The 18,541-nt window shown below is 34.3% G+C and overlaps 1 protein-coding gene across 1 annotated transcript; it reads right to left on the bottom strand.

Annotated features, from left to right (window-relative positions):
* Window positions 1-2,398: 2,398 nt before the first annotated feature.
* Window positions 2,399-11,634, bottom strand: LOC119641537 (cytochrome P450 315a1, mitochondrial). Its single transcript, XM_038040277.1, has 7 exons — window positions 10,942-11,634; window positions 7,460-7,669; window positions 6,544-6,743; window positions 6,121-6,461; window positions 2,971-3,186; window positions 2,684-2,899; window positions 2,399-2,614 (listed from the first exon to the last, which is right to left on the bottom strand). Exons 1-7 carry the CDS (start codon window positions 11,214-11,216, stop codon window positions 2,495-2,497), a joined length of 1,578 nt encoding a protein of 525 aa, XP_037896205.1. The 5' UTR covers window positions 11,217-11,634; the 3' UTR covers window positions 2,399-2,494.
* Between the last annotated feature and the right edge of the window lie 6,907 nt (window positions 11,635-18,541).

The following is an 18,541-nucleotide window of genomic DNA, read 5'->3' as shown; positions in this document are numbered from 1 at the left end:
TGTTGTGTCAATGTTATTAAATTTTCTTATTTGTACAAATGAAATTAAAATCTCTTTCTTTAATTAGTAAAGAAAATACAATTTTGAAAACAATCTCCCATTCAAACAAAACAATTGTGGACAAATTCTCATTATAAAGCACATTGTCTGTAACTGCCTTAACTTTACCTTGGCTCGAAGTATTGCATTTGGAACGATTAACCCTATTGACATTCTACAATCAGCTACAAAACAGAATATCAATACAATATGTAACTTTATCAAAACTACTAGGCTCAATATCTAATGCACTTTTATAAATTAGAGCCGATGGCCTGTGTTGCTAGTGCTCAATGTCTACCTTTTTTAGTCTACGAATTTATTTCATTAGTCTAAAATTATAATAATAATAATAATAATAATAAAAAACAAAACAAGTAAGAAGATTATATTCAGTTGTGATTGAATCTTTTATAGCCATCACCGTGATCCTAAAAAGTGGGAAAGGGACTACATTTTCTTAATCTACAATATTGGGTGGGTGCAGTTGATTTTTTCTATTCTTAGAATAAAGGACGAAATACACATAGTATACTTTAGAAGTAACAAGCAAAAAACACGGAAAACAAAAGTGTTCACAGTATTTGGTACATAGACTAACGGGCATTGTAATCGTATTCCTTGTAGAGATTGGGTCGGTTTCAAACCCTTTTGCAAGTTGATAAGCGATATCTTCATTTTTGTAAACGGGAAAACGATTACCACGGTTGCTACACACACTACACAGTTGCCTTGTACTTTCTGACCTTATGACGGAGCAGGCAGACAGACAAAAATGCTTAAGTCGACTTGGAATTAGATACAGACCAAAAAATTTATATACTTTCTGTTGTCTCTGAAGCTTCCTTCGTTCGACGCGGGTTAAAAAATTCTTATAATATACACCACTTGTAGTACAGCGTATATTAGGATGTGCGGACGTTTTCCTTGCAATTGTTACAGAAAATTCAATTTTCAAAACATACAAATATTCAAAACATTTGTGCTATTTTCTAACATTTCTATTTACATCCTTCATATTTTTTCGTACGTGGGTTTTTGATAATTTTGGCCAGTCCCCTCCCCCGGTTTAGCTAAGATTTCAATTTCACGAGGATATCAATAAACAAGTAAAAATCTATGTGCGGCTGGGGCCGAATCTTGTATAGCCATCATCATTCCAAAATCTTTGCTTCTATTTATGGTTATAAAAATTAATCTACCACGCCGTGACGTCAACCACAATTAATTTAACTTAACTTTTTGCATTCTACTCTCCAAATGATTTTATTTGATTTCCACTCATTAAAAAATCAAGTTAGTCGAAATTAGAATTTGTAGGTGAGTTCGTAACAGGTGTGCAAATTAATTTTGGCCATTTTTTGACAAAATTCAACTTTATTTGATTTTATGATTCCTTCATTACTTATTGTCATTGGGCAGGTTCCAGTTAAGTTAGTGGAAGAAACTTCGAAATTTCGAAATGAAACAGTCATTTTCGCACGCTTTTAGCTTTGCAGAGCTACTGATATATGGCTGCATCGATCTGACCCAGTGCTAATCAAACGCAGACAAATCTGAAAAATAAGCAGCAGTGATGATGCCCACAACCAAGTTAAAGACCACCTCATAACACAAAATTTTTTACACGAAATCTCGTGAACCACTTCCTAAATGTTTGGTAGCTAATTGGGTATTTGCTCTAAGCCAACTTTATCATTTCTGTAGCTTCAACAGCATTTGTTTCCAGTTTAATCAGGCAACCCAGTGCCGTAATTAAACGTCCGTTTTTTTACACTTTAAACGTCAGCTTATAAGCACTTGAAACTCATCCCTAAACCACTAATATCTAAGTTATCTATATCGCAAATTTTGAGAAAATTGGACGGGTGAGGGGCGTTTTATGAAACAGCCATGGGACAGAGTTCATTTGCGCATTTATTATTGATTATATATTAAGATTTTTATTGGAAAAATCATATTATTATATATTCTCCGATATTGGTTAGATGTAAAGGGGAAAGCGGCACATCGAACACTTTATTATATAGTGACAACGCAGTATTTCGGTAGAACTTACGATAATTCTCTGTAGTATCTAATTCAAAATTTTGATCATTAATTCTTTCTTAGGTTAAATTTTTCGTCAGAAGAAAGCGGGTTGCGCGAGAAACGTTTACTATCCCTTCGTACGTTAGTTGGTTTCTTACCACTGGTTGACTTTCCTGGCACTGTCTTGTGCAATCGGTTATATTAAATGGGATACTATTACTATAATCGATATCCACATGACAGTTTTTCGAGTTTGTTGTATTCTATGTATTCCTTCTAGTAATCACTTTGTTGTGCCAATCATCTCATGTACAATAAAATCACATTATAGTCAAATGGTTTGCGTTTATTTTTAGTTATCAATTATACTACTGGCTTTAACAGGTCTACAGAGCTTTCTTGGGAAAAAAATATGAAAGCTTTGTTAGGCATGATTACGCATATTTAACAATAATTTTAAAGGTTGATTAGGTACGGTGACCAGCCGTAAAACAGGTTCAATTGGTGTAGAATTTAAACAACTTAAATGAAATGTTTTTACCACCTGCGGATTCAAAGAGTGGAAAAAATTGTTTACACAAGTGAATGTTCATTAAATGAAACCGGTATTTACCTCTTTGATTAAGTGGTGCATTTGACTAATTGCTATTTTGCGACCTATACATGAACGATTGCCAATGGCAAACGGTAGAGTTCCATGGGCTTGTAACACCGACTGCAGTTGACCGGTACTCTCGTTGAATATCCAACGTTCTGGCATAACTGTCAGAGGATCAGGAAAGTGCTTTGAATCGCGACCAGCTGTGTAGAGCGACAGTAAGACCAGTGACTATTTACAAAATTTACAAAAATCTCGAAGTCATAAATGCCAAGTGGAAACAGATAATTTGAAATACTTACTTTTTTCTTAATGTGATAGCCACCAATTAAAACATCACGGGGCATATATCGACCTATAAATGGTGCCACAGGATACAAACGCAAAGTTTCCTTAATAAAACCATGAACTAATGGCGAACTGTAATTATCTAAAGCATAATACTCTTCCAAAAGTTTTTGCGGCAATTCGTGATCTTTCGATAATAAATACAAAGCCCACACGCTGGAAAAAGCAGTCTGAAATCATATAGAGTTAAATAGATTTATCAGTCACATCAGTCATTTATGCCACAAAAATTTGTATGTAAAATCGAAGATGAAAGGTAACCAGGGAAAAGGTTTTGAAGAATTGTTCAATTTTCCTTAAGCGGAACTCCATTTATATGGTTCTTCCGAAAGTGAGCCAATCAAAAAAACGCAAAAAGAAAACTTTTAAATTTTCCTTAAGTCGAACTCCTCTTCTATGGTTTTTCCGAAAGAGAGCCAATAAAAAAATAGCATTCGCCTTGAGGTGAACATTTGGATGAATCTTGATATCAATTCAGTAAATTAAAATTAGAAACAATTTTGCTGGCTGCTGGCGTGCCGGATAGTCTGTCGGCTTGATTTTTAGGTGGTGCAAGTTGCACTGATTTATGTCTAGTTGGTGGATACGTAAACGAATCACGTCCTCCCAGTCGTTTTTAAAGGGTTTCAGACATATGTCAATATACAGAATGCGGCTTGTGTGCATTTCTCTTTAATTTATGAGCGCCGGTCGCCTAAATGTTGGCGTGTAGGCTTTGGTCAAGAAGGAAGGAGGATGGAAAGGGCAGAAAGGATGTAACAGCAGTCGGCGAGATACATATCTGATCGGTAAGTGTTACGTCCTTTTCTGTGGAGCGTTCATTAGAGTTGCAGTCATAATTCAATTATTATTAAACTATGATTTACCGCACAGAAAATTGAAGCCGGATATGCCACTTTTTATACATGCAATAGTAGATTTTTGCCTGCTTTGTTGGGAGACCGCAATCATTTTCGAACTTGATCTGTGACCATCAATTAATAACACATATGCCAAGGAGCACTTCTCAATCCCAGCCTTAGCGATCCTAGGTTTCGCGACAACAGACGGAGAGACAGACGAGCAGACCAGTGCAATTGCAGTCAAGAACAGATATAGTTTGCAGAGCATCTGTTGCGTATATTTGGATTTTAAAACGGAATGGACAAATCTGAATATAAAAAGTAAAAATATATATATATATATATATATATATATATGATATGAACCTAGCCTTTCGACATCCACTATGCTTATCATCGAACCGTGTTGGTCCCATTAATCCCGTTTAATGCGCATCAATTGCAAAGATGCATACATAAAAGTACACGTATACAGTTACCAATAAACCCTCCAATCGATTTTATCTTTGACATACAATTTCAATTTAATTTGATCATTTTTTTACGGATTACGATGGTTTCAGTAACGCTCATTGCGATCTTTTCAAAATAGTTGAAAATCCGAAATACATGCATTGATTAGATGATGTATTTTTTGATAGCGAAAAAGACAGCATTGGCTTAAGAACTCGTGTGGTATTTATTCCTCGTCGACTAAAAAAATGTTTCGATGTTGCGCCAGAAAATATTAAAGGCCTGGACATTATTTTCGATAGTCGATAAGTAAATTTGGAACGGGCAGCTAATATCCTAAAGATATCAAAAGACAGTGTACTCACTATTTGGGTATGAGAACGCTACTTCCAAATAGCCATTGCGGTCACTCAAACTATAATTGATTCGCATTGCTAGAAAGATTGTATAAAGTGAAGTTTGAGTTGCTGCCCCAGCTGCACTATTCTTCAGACTGTTAGCTGTTTGCAAATAACACCACCACGCGCAGTGTGACCTGAAAAATAGATCTATGGAATCCAAATTTCCTGTGGCCAAGGTTTCTGTAAAGTTACTACCATCCTTATCCTTATACGGAATTAGGTTCACAAAATAGATACACATGATTTAAATTTGGTCCAGCTAGCTTTTGCAATAAATTAATATTATTAATAAGTTTCTATCATAAAATATTGACAATTCAATCTTTTTAACATATATGGGTTTATTTTTCATGAGAATCGAAATTCGATGCAGTAAACTTTTGTAGCAAATAACTCCTATGAAGCAGTTTTCATTAGGAATATTTTCAAGTTGAAACTTTTCGACATATGACGATTCCGTTTCCGTAAGAAATATTTTACATCACATCAGAATGCGGAAATATTGCCTTTCAACGTTTTTTGCCGAGGAAATTTGAAACTTGCGTATAACGACTTTTCATTCAATCCAGTTTCAATCGCGCCCGTTTTTGGCGTCAATGTACCAAATTTCATCAAAATATCTTACAAATCGCGAGTTTTAAGTTGAACAAACGAATGCATAAACAAACATCAGTTGTGGGCTCAGTCAGACAGACAAGCTTATATTAACTCAAAATCATTCTCTGTATAATAAAAGGTGAGTTCATCTTAAGTTCATCTTAAGTGTAAGCAAAGATGGATATTATAAATGTTCCATCTTAAGTCCTTCTGAATATTACATGTACCCGCAAAAACCGAATATATCCTTTGTCACAGCTGACGTAAGGTATGAACAGATAGGCAGATAGACAAACATATTTAGTTATGTAGACTCCACAGTTAATTGTCATTAAGAATTTAGGTACTTTATAAGTTCATACTTTTAGGCGTTACAAATTTTTTGGCAAATCTAATATAAAACAAAGTTTGTTTACAGAAAGTAAGGGCTTATCACAGTTTGTTTACAAAATGTCGTTTTGCCGCATATTAAGGATCGATTGCTATTCGAATTTATTAAATTAATAATGACAATTTGTTTGAGAGTATTTGACATAAAAAAAAATCATCTACTGTACAGGAGAGATATTAGTAAATTGTATCATGTCAAGAAATTAAACGATGGAAAACAACTTTTTTGTTGTATTATGGTCGATGAAACAAAACAATTTTTCACGATTAATTGTAACAGATAGATAAGCGTAAAAAATATGAAAAATTTGCGAATGAAAAATAAAATAAATTTTAAGCATTTAAGAGTACAACCATGCACACTGACACACATAAAAGATGAAGATAAAATATAAGAAGAAAAGATGAAGATTTCACTTACGGTATCACCAGCCGCTATCACTAAATCAACAAAGATACGTTTAATAACCAACAATGGCACTTCGGCTTCCTTAAGCTTGGCATATAGTCCATCATCTTCATTTGTTGATTGCTTCATAAATTCATCAATAATATCGTTGCCTTGCTGCAGAACTTTAGTAACATTTGCTTCGAATTCCGACCATAATCGTAAATTTAAAAGTTTCGCCAATTTTGGAGGAAAATTCATTAAAGCTGAACTATTTTCAAATATTTTATGAACAACTTTCGAAAAGTTTTCTAAAGCCAATTGCAGGCTAGCATCATATAAATAGGAATTCCCAAACATTACAGAAATTATTACTATATAGAAAAAAAAAAAAAAAAAACGTAATAAAATATTAATTGAATATTAGTCATCGCCATATCATACACCATCACTTACCATTTATAGACCAACGATACAGTTCATCTTCTAAGTGCTTGACTTCATAGCCGAGGGATGTACGTGACTCACATTCAGTTCGCCACTTGTTAATAAGCTTCTCGGTACAAATTTGTACATTTAAATCGATCCAATTGAAACTGCCGTTCAATAGAAGCCGATTGAGTATGCGACGATTGTGCAACCATTCTTCGCCTTCCCTTTTAAATTCAATCATAAACAAACGTCAGCAATATTTGGGTTGACGAACGATTTAAGCGCGTCATCTTAACACAATTTTTATACCCACCATGCGGAGGCTTGGTGTATACTACTTTTGTTATGATGGTTGTGCGACTTTGAAGTGACGTAGAAAGGCAATTTAGGCATTCTTGTCTGTCTGTCTGTCCGTTAATATTTCAATTTCAAAGTTGTGCAATTTGCATTAGAGCAATGAACTCTGACTTAAGCATTTTTTGTTGACGTTAACGAATCGAAGTTCATTCAACCTCAACACACCCCCAACGCACTCATCACGCAATTAAAAGACTAAAAACAAAACTTAATGGAAATTTAATGGAATATTTAATGCGCTTATATTTTCGCCAATTGTTTTCTATCTAAAAGTCCGCCGCAATGTTGGTTATGATCGCGAAAATATCTTGAGTAAAAATTTTGGTTTTGTTCAACCGCTAATCAACATATTTCGGTTACCTAACACAAGTTGATGGTGAGCTTACGTAGTGATGGTGAAGTCGTGAAAATATTTTGGGTAAAGATTTGATCTTGATTAATCGCTTATTACCTTATTTAGGTTACTTAGCTCAAGTTGATGGTGGGTATACACAATTCGCTCCAAGGCGAATATTGATATTTTTTGTTTTCCTTTTCTTTTTCTTTTTTTTGTTGTTGTTTACTATAGATCAGAAGTACTCACATGAAGAACAATCCCCTCTGACAGTTATAGTGTTTATTATACAAAATCCATGCCTCTGGTAGGGGATGCTCCGGATGTTGACCTTCATGCAAAAATACAGCTCTCATTAGATTTGCAGATGAGACAAAAATAGCATCCTGAGTGCCACCCAGCCGTTCGTGAAATATGCAGCCGTATTGACGGTGACGCTTATCGATGTAGTTGTGCAATCTACATATATATAAATATACGCGTATATATAAGCATATATGTGTAAACAAAACGTAATGTTATGAATGAATGGATAGATAGTTTGGTGATTGACTGAATGCAAAAAGTTGAGCTTGAATTTTAAATAGCCCAATAAATACTAATATCGCTGTCACGCACACACCTACCCACACAACAATTTATACGTAAACAAGTGTTGTGATCAACCTAGCACCTTAATATACTATAATTTTATTGCCAATGTTTTTCATTGTAGATAAAAAGAAAAAAAGCAAAAGACAAGGAAAAAATTATATACGACTTTGACAGAATCATTATTGCCCACTACATACCTAATGACCTAAATTTTTTAAAAAATTCAAGTATATCCTTTGACAATATTTTAAGATATCTGAACATGGTAATCTTGCAAATGGATTAACGTCAATCAAACATAAACTTTACGGGTTCTATTAAAAAATACATTATGCATTTCGCTAAAGTTTACCGTAGTGTTGCACTTCCTGTGGTTATTTTGTACGTGTACATGCAAATAAATTCGCCGCGGTTATCTTCTTTGTAGAATAGCAAACAGCATGACATTAATTTTAGATATTTAATTAATGGTTTGGAATAGAAACGCTGCATGTTTGTTCGTTCTCAAGCAAAGAATAAGCGAACGGACAGATATCATACCTAACTTTAGTACTTTGTATGAAATATAGATACGATAAATGCATCTTAAAGTGAATGATATATGAAGAGACATGGAAATACGCATTTCGTTTTATTATGCTTCCGTTTTACTCTTATTGTAATTGCAGGTACATGCATTAACTGCAAAATTACGCTGTAACAATATTTTACTTGCAAATAAAAGACAGGCCGTCTTACGCTCGTGTAGGTATGTGTTTTAATTGTAAGTTCTTGTATGTGGACGCACGCAAAGAAAGGACAGAGGTGCAGACATATAAATAAACATAGTTTTAACGCAAAGTAATTTCAATTTATCACTGTTGCACATACCTATTTTAACTGCAAGTTAAACCTTAGTTATATTTAGTGGAAAGGAATTTCACGCTCACGATTGCAACTGTAGGCGCCAAGTGCATATTTACGCTCTAACAAAGGTCATTACGCATTCGTTTACACACAAATGGATGACAAGCGGGCAAAAGTACGTTAATGTCGTATAAAGAGGGAAAACTATTATACTTTCCCAACGTTAAAGACAAGGCATACTTTTAACCATTTGTTTGCATGCAAGGAAAGCTAGATAGAATAATTATATTTGAGGAAATTATAAAGTATTTAAACAAAAAAATTATTTTTGAAAAATACAAAAAAATGACCCTCTCGAGGCCGTTCTCACAAAGCATATTGAATTTCAGGGACTCTGCGTCGAAACTAAAAAACAAAATCGTTTTGTCGACATGTCAATAGCAAAAGAAGCACAGAAGAATTTAAAAAATATTGATTGGCGAGTATTTAAATGAGAAAGAAAACGTGCAGTTTCCAATATTCGCCAGTCAGTATTCGACCAAAAACAGCAACCTTTTTTTTTTAATATTTAATGTTTAAATTATCGAAAATTCCCTACGCGTCGCATAAGGGAATGTTATTTTAAAACTATTCGAATGAAAATAAGGAAAATTGTTGGCGTTGTGCTCTGGCCGTGTTGACAAATTCTCCTTGGAGGAAAACGCTTTTAAAATTTTTGAAATTAATGAACATCTTTTCTCTGCTACAATGGGTCTTTTATTATATTTTACTAATAGCTTACAATCTTAGGACAACAAGAATGCCCGTCCATGTACAAAGATTCTTTCTTAGTCATTTTACTTGAAGAGCGTGTTTCTTTTGCTATATCTGTTGCGAAGTAGCAGAGAAGACGGCAAGAATGTTTAAAAGTCTTCGGCTAAAGGGTTTATAATTATTACTATCATTGAGATCTTTCGTATCGGTCTTAATCTCATATTTATTCAATAGAAGTCTGAATGTAAACACTTTCTAAGGATTACGTTAGATAGGATGTCAGACGGGTTAGGACATTGATTTGTAATTTCCCAGAAGGGATTTACATGACATAGGTAGTTTTTTCGGTACGTTTTGGTAAGAACTCGAACTTTGAAGGGAAATATTTCTTTTGGACAATAAACGCCTTTTAAGTAGATTCTAAGAAGTTCAAAGCTTCTATTAAGTCAATAAAAAAGGAAAACCTCCTGTCGAGCACTGGTGCAATTACATATTTTAACAGCAAAATACGCCGTATCAATAAGAAGATAGAAGGATAGACGTATTTAGAAGATTTCGTTATAAAAGAAATTCCGATATTTTTTCTTTTTTAAATTCGCTTGTAATAAAAGAATATTTTATACGCATTTCATAGAGGTACTAAGCCAGTAGGTTGACGATTGTGTATATAAGAAATGAAATTCACTTGCTGGACACTAAGCTATAAATGCAGGTAAACGAATACATACACATGGCAGGTTATTGGCTTTGACAAAAGACGAAATATCACTTTTGTTACAAATAATTTATGTGTTTAAATTCACACACACACACACACACACACACAAACACACACACACTAATGCGACTACAAACACATTTACACCTGAGGTACTAGTCGTAGAACAACAAATGGTTCAAAAACCGTTACCAATAATTTTTCATTTTTGGCAAAAAAAAAAAAAAAGAAAAGTGCAAATTTGTACCTTATCATCAACAGTTCTTAAACGGAATTTTTTTTTGTGCTTATAGATTTCGCTTTCAGGCGTGACTTTTTAAAAAGACTTTTGTTGATTGTGGTATATATATATGTATATAGATTTTTATGGTTTTTTTAATCATACGATTACTTTTTAGTCAAAGACGTTAAGGTTAGATGTGACTTCATGCCCACATACACACACTTCCACATACGCACATATATATATTATGTACATATTGTATGTTCATACGTATGTGTGTATGTTAGTTGTATTTTATCCATACATATATATAATATCTATATATAAGCATACATCCATACATTTGTCCAAACCATCCATACATCAATATACTTATACATATATATATATGTACACATATATTTAGTGGCAGCGTTGTCTGTCTGGAACTAATAGTCCTACGACGCATGCGTGCGTGTGCATATATATATATTAATGTGTATTGGTATACATTCCCTAGATTTCGTAGAAGACAAGAGGCTAGTGGACCCACGTAAGTGTGCACACACAATCTCTTCCGTTTAGATTCCGTTTTAAATATGATATTATTTCACTTACTGCGGTGCGGCACCGGCTGCTAAAAATTCAAAAAATGTCCCAAATATCGGCAACCCTTTTACCCTAGGTATGGTCGCGTGTTGCTTTTCAAAAGGCTGTGCATGTGCTGTGTTTTGTTGAGCTGGACAAAAACGTTCATTGTCGAGTTGTTGTTGGGCGCTTTTACTCTTGATGAATAAACATTTTTTTAAAATAACTACAAAATTAAACAGCGCTAATGTAATCATTCCATAGGCCCATCTTAGGATCCAAAATGTGTTCCTAAACGACGACATTTGAAATATGTATTTAACTTAATTTAATTTAATTTAATATAATTTATTGCACAACGAATTGTCCGTCGTAGGGGACCTTAGGTAATTTCTTTTTCTTTTAATTGTTTTTTGTTATATTAATCGTTATTATCATCCGAAAGAAATAAATTCAATTTAACGCTTCATTAATATGATCTTTAATCGTCGATATGATTCTTTAACAAAAAGCCGGCATTTACATTAATTATTACAAGAACAACATAAACGTTTAGTCTTAGTTCTGCGCAATTTAAACCTTGTATAGATAGGTACCGGCAAACAAAATTAAAAATAGACAATAAATAGATTCAAACGATTGTTTCTTCGCGTTCGTTCTTATTCGTTTGTTTGACGAAAGCTGTAGTTCCCTTCTTGGTTTTTCAATGTTCAACGGTTTAAACAAATCTAAAAACATATCGTAACTTTGTGCCTTTATATGGTGTTTAAAATCAAAGAAAAGAAAAAAAAACACACTCTGAGCTATAGTATCCAACAATGTAATGGATATAACGGCTGAATGTATGTAAATGAGTAAACGGGAGCCGTTAAAGATTAACTGAGCATTGAATTTTGTCTGATTTTTATTTTGTTTTTTTTTTTTTGGTCTTTTCTTCAGCAAGCAGTATAACACACGCATAACTAACTTTAACTTTGCACACATACGCATATATATTTATATATATAATAAGATTTTGTTATTGTTTTTCTCTTTTCTCGCTTTACATTTATAACGGAGCCGGCACAAGAACAAAAATAAGAATAAGAATAACAATAATAAATAATAAACACTTTCCCTGCATGCCATGCTGCTTGTGCTGCTACTGCACTCACTGGCTTCTATGCATACAACTACATCCATGTATATATATACTTAAGCGTCAGATCAATGACGTCAATTACATGCAATCGTGCAGCTTGTAGCTAATCGTTAATAGAAATATGTACTTATTTAAGAGAAAAAGACATTGAAATATTTTTCTCTGTTTACCTATTTGCTTGTTGCAACTTCATCTCAATCGCGTTAAAGTTCGATGGGCCATCAAACTCATTTAGCGGCGTTTTAGTCGTGTCGCAAATATCCATATTAATGCTCTTAAACACGTTGCACAACGGTGGCACACCGAGTTATATATTATAGACTGTGAGAAATGCATTCTCTTAAAACGTTACTCCAGACAGCAATTAAAATTCAATAATCGTCTCTCTGCTTTGAAAAAGAAAGAAAGAGCACTTCGTATTCTCTGATAAAAAAAACTTTTTCAATTTTATTTTAGGGGAAAGTTCGCTTATAAAACGACAGTTATTTATCTTTTATCGAGAGCCGAAAGAGTCTTGCGGACGTCTTGGAGACTCCCACAAGAAATATGATGCCGCCGTTCACCTAACTTTGGCCCGCTGACGCGCTATAGTGGGTTTGCTAATGTGTTTTTTTATGCCTTTGGACGCATATCGTTAGCAGACTTCGAAATTTTTCCATTATGCTCAACTCCAACAAAGGTGTACGAGGTGTTTGTGAAAGTATGCAACACGCAGAGAGCACTTGAAGGAGATCTGAATTTTACAATATCAATTGATTTGGGATAACTTTGCAAATCGATCTAACCTTGTTTGTCCGTCTGTTCGTCTTGCTTTCTTGTGTTTATTCTGCAGTCCATAATTTTTGAGATATTTTCTTGAAATTTGGTACAGTGACTTGTTTTATTCCAAAGACAAAAGCTGTTGAAAAAGTTTCGTATCGGGGCGTTTTTCCACCAATTCCCATATAACGCCTTATTTTGCAAAACAGTTATACTGTACGATAGTGGGCCGTGGGCCGTTGTAATGTTTTTACTTCTTTCACTTTAAAAAGAATAGTAAGACAAGGACGAAAAGTGTTTCGAAAAGAGAGCCTGGTTTAAAAAATCAAAATTTTTAACATCCTTTCTTGGCAAGAATCTCATTCGAATCTTGACTAGAAGATTTCACATTGTTTTTCAAATAGACAAATGATACCACATTTTGAAATTTATTAAATAAGCTTAGAGATAGATTTATAATTTGGTGATTGCTGACCGAAACGGTTAGATCAAATAGTGAACTTTCGATGCTATATAAAATTCGATGGACGTTGGGAATTTTTTTTATTTTTATGTAGTCAGTTTGGGATCGCGGGTTTAAAATATGCGCAATTTATGTTGTACAGGCATGTTTTTTGACTGAGATTGACCAAGTTTCAGCACGAACCTGCATGCATTAACTTTCAATGCTTTCAGCGAATTTGTAGACCATATCGTAAATGATTTTCCGTTTTTTTCAATGTTAAAGATGCTAGAAGCAATAATTAACCGATCCTTAGTGCAAATCTTGAAAAATTTGAAGAAGGTGGTCACATACATTCCTGCCTTGCGTGAGGCAATGGAAACGAAATGAAATCGTTCTATTTTTAAGTACATTCACAACGAGTGAAAAGTTGGTCATATACGATAATAACGTGCGAAAATCTAAAATGAATCAAGCTACACAATCGCTACGAAGTTCAGACTGACCCCATGTCAACTAATGAGTTTTGTTTGATGGGATTAGTCATAAGATGAGTCTTGTATCATGAGCTATTTTAGCGGGGCTGGACGATTGATTACACTTTCTGCTCACTGGTATGATTAAATCGATTATTCCAGGAAATTGGTCAAAATAGATTAACAGGAAAGGCATCGTCTTTTATGGCGAAAATACGACACGAAACTTTAATAATTTGGCAAAAATTGATTGAACTTAGCTGCGAAGTTGAAATGCACCAATCGCAACACTTTTCGAATGTAAAAATGATGAAAGTTCATTTTTTTACCTGGAAGTTCTATAATGGCGTTATAATTTCATCAGAAAAATGACACAGGATTATTACTCAAAATGCCACAAGTATAGTTGATTGCTGTCCGCCATCTTCTTGTGCCGTGGTAGATTCTTCAAGACAGGTTCTTCTCAATCATATATTTCATGAAAGCGTTACAACTTCCACAACCGAAGCCAGAGTTATCTTTCACGCTACGAATCTTTCCCATAAAGACAAACTCAAAACCTTCATTGTTACTGATAGTTTGTCTATATTAAAAGCTGTGCGGAATCCTGCGTCGTCGAGATGGAGCGCCATCAACAAATCAAGAAATATCATTACAACACCCGGCGAAAAAATTAAAATGCTTTGGCTACCAAGTCATATCAGTTTATTGGGAAATGAGCGGCGAAGTATACTTCTTTTGCACCTCTGATTAAGGATGATGTCGTGGAAAAGTTGAGTTCAGATACATTGGAAGAAAAGTTAAATAGAAAATTACAGAAGGAAATCTACAATAGCATCATCAGCTACTACTGTTCTATTAATCCTCAATTAATTCCACTTTGAAATTCAACATATGTTGAAAAAATCAAGATCCGAACATTTTCGAGAATTCGCCTTGGTCATACAATTGCAACTCACCAATGGGTCTTAAAGAAATCTTTCTTCCCAATCTGCAAAAAATGGAAGTGAACAAAGAGAAAATTCGGTACATTTTACAGTTTTTCTTTGACAAAGGCGAAAATGCAAGCCAGGCGGCTAAAATTGTAAATGGTGTTTATAGTTCCGATACTGTAACAGCCAATTATGTGCAATTTTGGTTTCGTAGATTCCGTTCAGGAATTTTTGATGTTAAAGATGCACCTCGCACAGGTAGGCCGGTCGTCGAAAATGTCGATAAAATCGGAGAAATGATCGAAGTTGACCGGCATGTTAGTAGTCGTAACATCGCCCAGGAGCTAAAAATCGACCATAAAACAGTTTTAAACCATTTACACAAAGCTGGATTTAAAAAGAAGCTCGGTGTTTTAACAGAAGCCTTGGCCACACGGAATGAGATAGACCCATTTCTTAAACGGATGGTGACTGAAGATGAGAAATGGATCACATACGATAACACTGTGCGAAAACGATCGTGGTCAAAGAGCGGTGAAGCACCTCAAACGGTGGTCAAACCAGGACTAACGGCCAGGAAGGTTTTGCTATGCATTTGGTGGGACTGGAAGGGGATTATTTATTATAAGTTGCTTCCATATGGCCAAACGCTAAATTCTGATCTCTACTGTCAACAACTGGACCGTTTGAAGATAGCGACCAGAAACGGCCAGAATTGGCCAATACGTGAGGTGTCGTGTTCCACCAGGACAACGCTAGGCCACACAAATCTACAGTGACTCGCCAGAAACTTCGGGAGCTTGGTCGGGAAGTTTTAATGCATCCGCCATACAGTCCGGACTTGGCACCAAGCGACTATCATCTTTTTCTTGCATTGCAAAATTTCTTTAATGATAAAAAAATTGGAATCTAGGGAGGATTGTGAAAATCGACTACTAGAGTTTTTTGCAAATAGAGACCAGGACTTCTATGAGAGAGGCATTTTGAAGTTACCTTTAAAATGGCAACAAATCATACAACAAAACTGTGCATATTTGACCCAAATCGGACAATCCAAAGCATGTTAAATAAAGTCCTGAAGTTCATATAAAAATAATGGATTTCTTTTTCTCCAAAATAATATTACTTTGTTAAAACTACTAGGCTCAATATCTAATGTACTTTTATAAATTAGAGCCGATAGCTTGTGCTGCTAGTGCTCAATGCCTTTTTCTTTTAGTCTAAGAGTTTATTTTATTAGTCTAAAATTACAGTAATAATAATAATAGTATAATGCTAATAATAGTAAAATACAAAAATTTGCTTGAATACTCGTCCAAAAAGCAGGTCTGAACTTTCTCGTTGATCAGTTACACGCTTTATATAGTCTCTGATGTATATTTCTGAGTATTACGACTGATTGTTTTTTGTAATGGCGGATGTATGTCCACAGTATATAACTTTAAAGTCCAATTTAAGAAAGATACAAATTTGACTTTTTTGGTGAGTGTGGACGTCCTTCTGCACCAATTTAATCAATTTTTTAGCTTCTTGTAACGAAAGGATTAAAAAATGTTGGAACTAAATGGGTTCTTCTGGACAACATTTTGAGATTATATTCCTAACAAATAAAGACTTTATTAGACAGACTCCTGCTCGCATTCATGAACAGTGTCAATTCTTTAAAAGGTCTTGAAGCGTTATAAACGCCAGGTTATCTCTGGTACCGTAAAAGACAAAATTTCTTCGAGAGTCTTTAAAAAAAAGTTACAAAAACTGTATTGCGCGATTATGAGTTTCTACCATTTTGATAGCGAGCAACTGGGAATATTCCATTCCATTCACACGACGCCGATATCGTCTCAAATGTATTTTCTTCTTCGTAAAAACTTTTAGAGTTTTACAAGCGCAATTTATTTTGTATGGGAAAAGCCATCAAGGCCTTATCTTACTTCCCGTCAAACAAAAAATGGATAAAAGAGTTGATAGTTAAGACAAACGCTTTGGGTTGTTTTTCAAATTCGGCTTTGTAATCTTACAAGGTAAAAAGTGAGGATACAAAAATAATTATAGTTGGGCATGGCCTACCACATAATGCCCTATTCTATTTCGTTTATTATAACTTATCATTTAATTCTCTGAAAAAACACAAAAAATAAAGTTTTGTCTCCATGTAAAGGTACACATTTCATCAAAGCCATTGTATTGAAGGGAGATGACAACACAATATTCTCATTGAAAATCGTAGTATTCTTCGTTATAAAGTACTAAAGAACATATATTTGTTGTGCCATATGAAGTCTTACTTTTTATGAAAGTCCTTCTACGGGGCATTTTCGCGTCAAAACTCTCTTATGAACAGTAAAGCTTCAAAAATTATAGTATATAGGCTATAGAAAAGCTTACATAGGAGGGTTTACAAACAAAACGGACTTTTTCTTTTCCAATTTTAGTATTAGAATGCGGAAATGCATTATTCAAGGAGTTTGGCTAACAAATTTCGAAAGTGATAAATTTCTTTCATTTCTTTCGTTGCTTTCATGAACACTTTTTTTTTGTTTGTTGACATTGACCAGGCTAAGCCAATAAGGATGACAGAAATGTCCACTCAAAACAATTCTGCAAAATTATTGAAGAGTACAAGTTTTCTTTTTTGCAATTTCAAGAAGTAAGACCATTATAATCGGACAAGGCCGACAGTTAGATGTCCAAAAACATTTTGCTTAATACAATTATTCATCCCTTTTTTTCATAATTGAACAACAGTTACACATTATTTGCATGCAAAGTTATTCTCTTGAAGAAAGCCCGCTCATTGGGGGTATCCTTACATGCGGTGGTATTCAAAAAATAGACCTACATGATCCAAATTCGTTAGGTCGATTTCTATCTCAATTTATTCTTTTTTATGAACTAATTTTCTCCATAAAATGTTCAAAGTTACACTTTTCTACTACATAGAGTTTCAGTTTTCTTAAGAACGGTTGTATGAGAGACGGTTCAAAAAGTTACAACAGTCGAACGCAATTTTTCATACCAATTTAGAATGTCCAAACACATTTTTAAAGCAATTTTTTTTCGAAAAAATTCTAAAAATTGTAATTTTTTCTTTTTAAAATAGGCCTTTATATGTTGAAAAAATGGACCGATAATGTTCGTCCTTGAGTCAAAGCATGTCAATGTACCAAATTTCATCAAAATATTTCAAAAATTGTGACCTGTAGCCTGGATAAAGATTTACATCCATAAATTTTAGACGGAAAGCTAAACAGACAGACAGAAAATGATTTTGAATATCTCGGCATAATAAAAGGCACGTCTATCTTAAGCCATTCTGCTTACTACATACGTTCGCGTAAACTTAATATACCCTTTACCGCTAGTGGTGTAGGCTATAAAAAGCGAACTGCCGCCTGGTGACAGGCACTCGATGATGCATAACCAGGGGAAGGACTTTACTAATTGTGGATATGTCACTTTGTCATTGGAGTAAATAATTGTAGTTCATTTCAAACTACATGTCGGGAAATACTCGCGTCAAGTGTTAGTCGAACAATTCTTATATAAAGGACAACTTTTTATATCCACTACCGAAGGATAACGTTTTGTAAGGACGTTTGCAACTCCAAGAAGTAAGATACAGAAAACCTATAAAATCTATATATTCTCGGTTAGTATAATATTCTGAAGCGTTCTAGAAATATCTGTCTGTCCACGGTGTGTATTCGCAATAGAAGCTAAATTTCCACAATTTTGGCTACAACCTCTTCTGCATTTCCTTTTACGGCTGCAGAGTGGCCATTGCTTTGACAATGTATTCTGTATTTTCATTTGTAGCATTCAGAATTTATGGTTTTCTGAACAAATGTAAAACATATCGCCGGAGTTTCTTTTCTTTCAG

This window comes from Glossina fuscipes, unplaced genomic scaffold, assembly GCF_014805625.2.
Source record: "Glossina fuscipes isolate IAEA_lab_2018 unplaced genomic scaffold, Yale_Gfus_2 150, whole genome shotgun sequence".
Lineage (NCBI taxonomy): Eukaryota > Metazoa > Arthropoda > Insecta > Diptera > Glossinidae > Glossina > Glossina fuscipes.
The sequence above is the reverse complement of the archived record's forward strand: the minus strand, read 5'-3'. Positions and strand labels throughout refer to the sequence as shown.

What these genes read in the sequence shown, in the direction of transcription:
- LOC119641537 (XM_038040277.1), bottom strand. Translation starts at nt 11,216, where the DNA reads ATGTCGTCGTTTAGGAACACATTTTGGATCCTAAGATGGGCCTATGGA. An exon ending in GTATCGTTGGTCTATAAATG is followed by an intron (nt 6,462 to 6,543) that starts GTAAGTGATGGT and finishes TTTTCTATATAG; the next exon opens with TAATAATTTCTGTAATGTTT. An exon ending in TGCACCACTTAATCAAAGAG is followed by an intron (nt 2,615 to 2,683) that starts GTAAATACCGGT and finishes TTGAATCCGCAG; the next exon opens with GTGGTAAAAACATTTCATTT.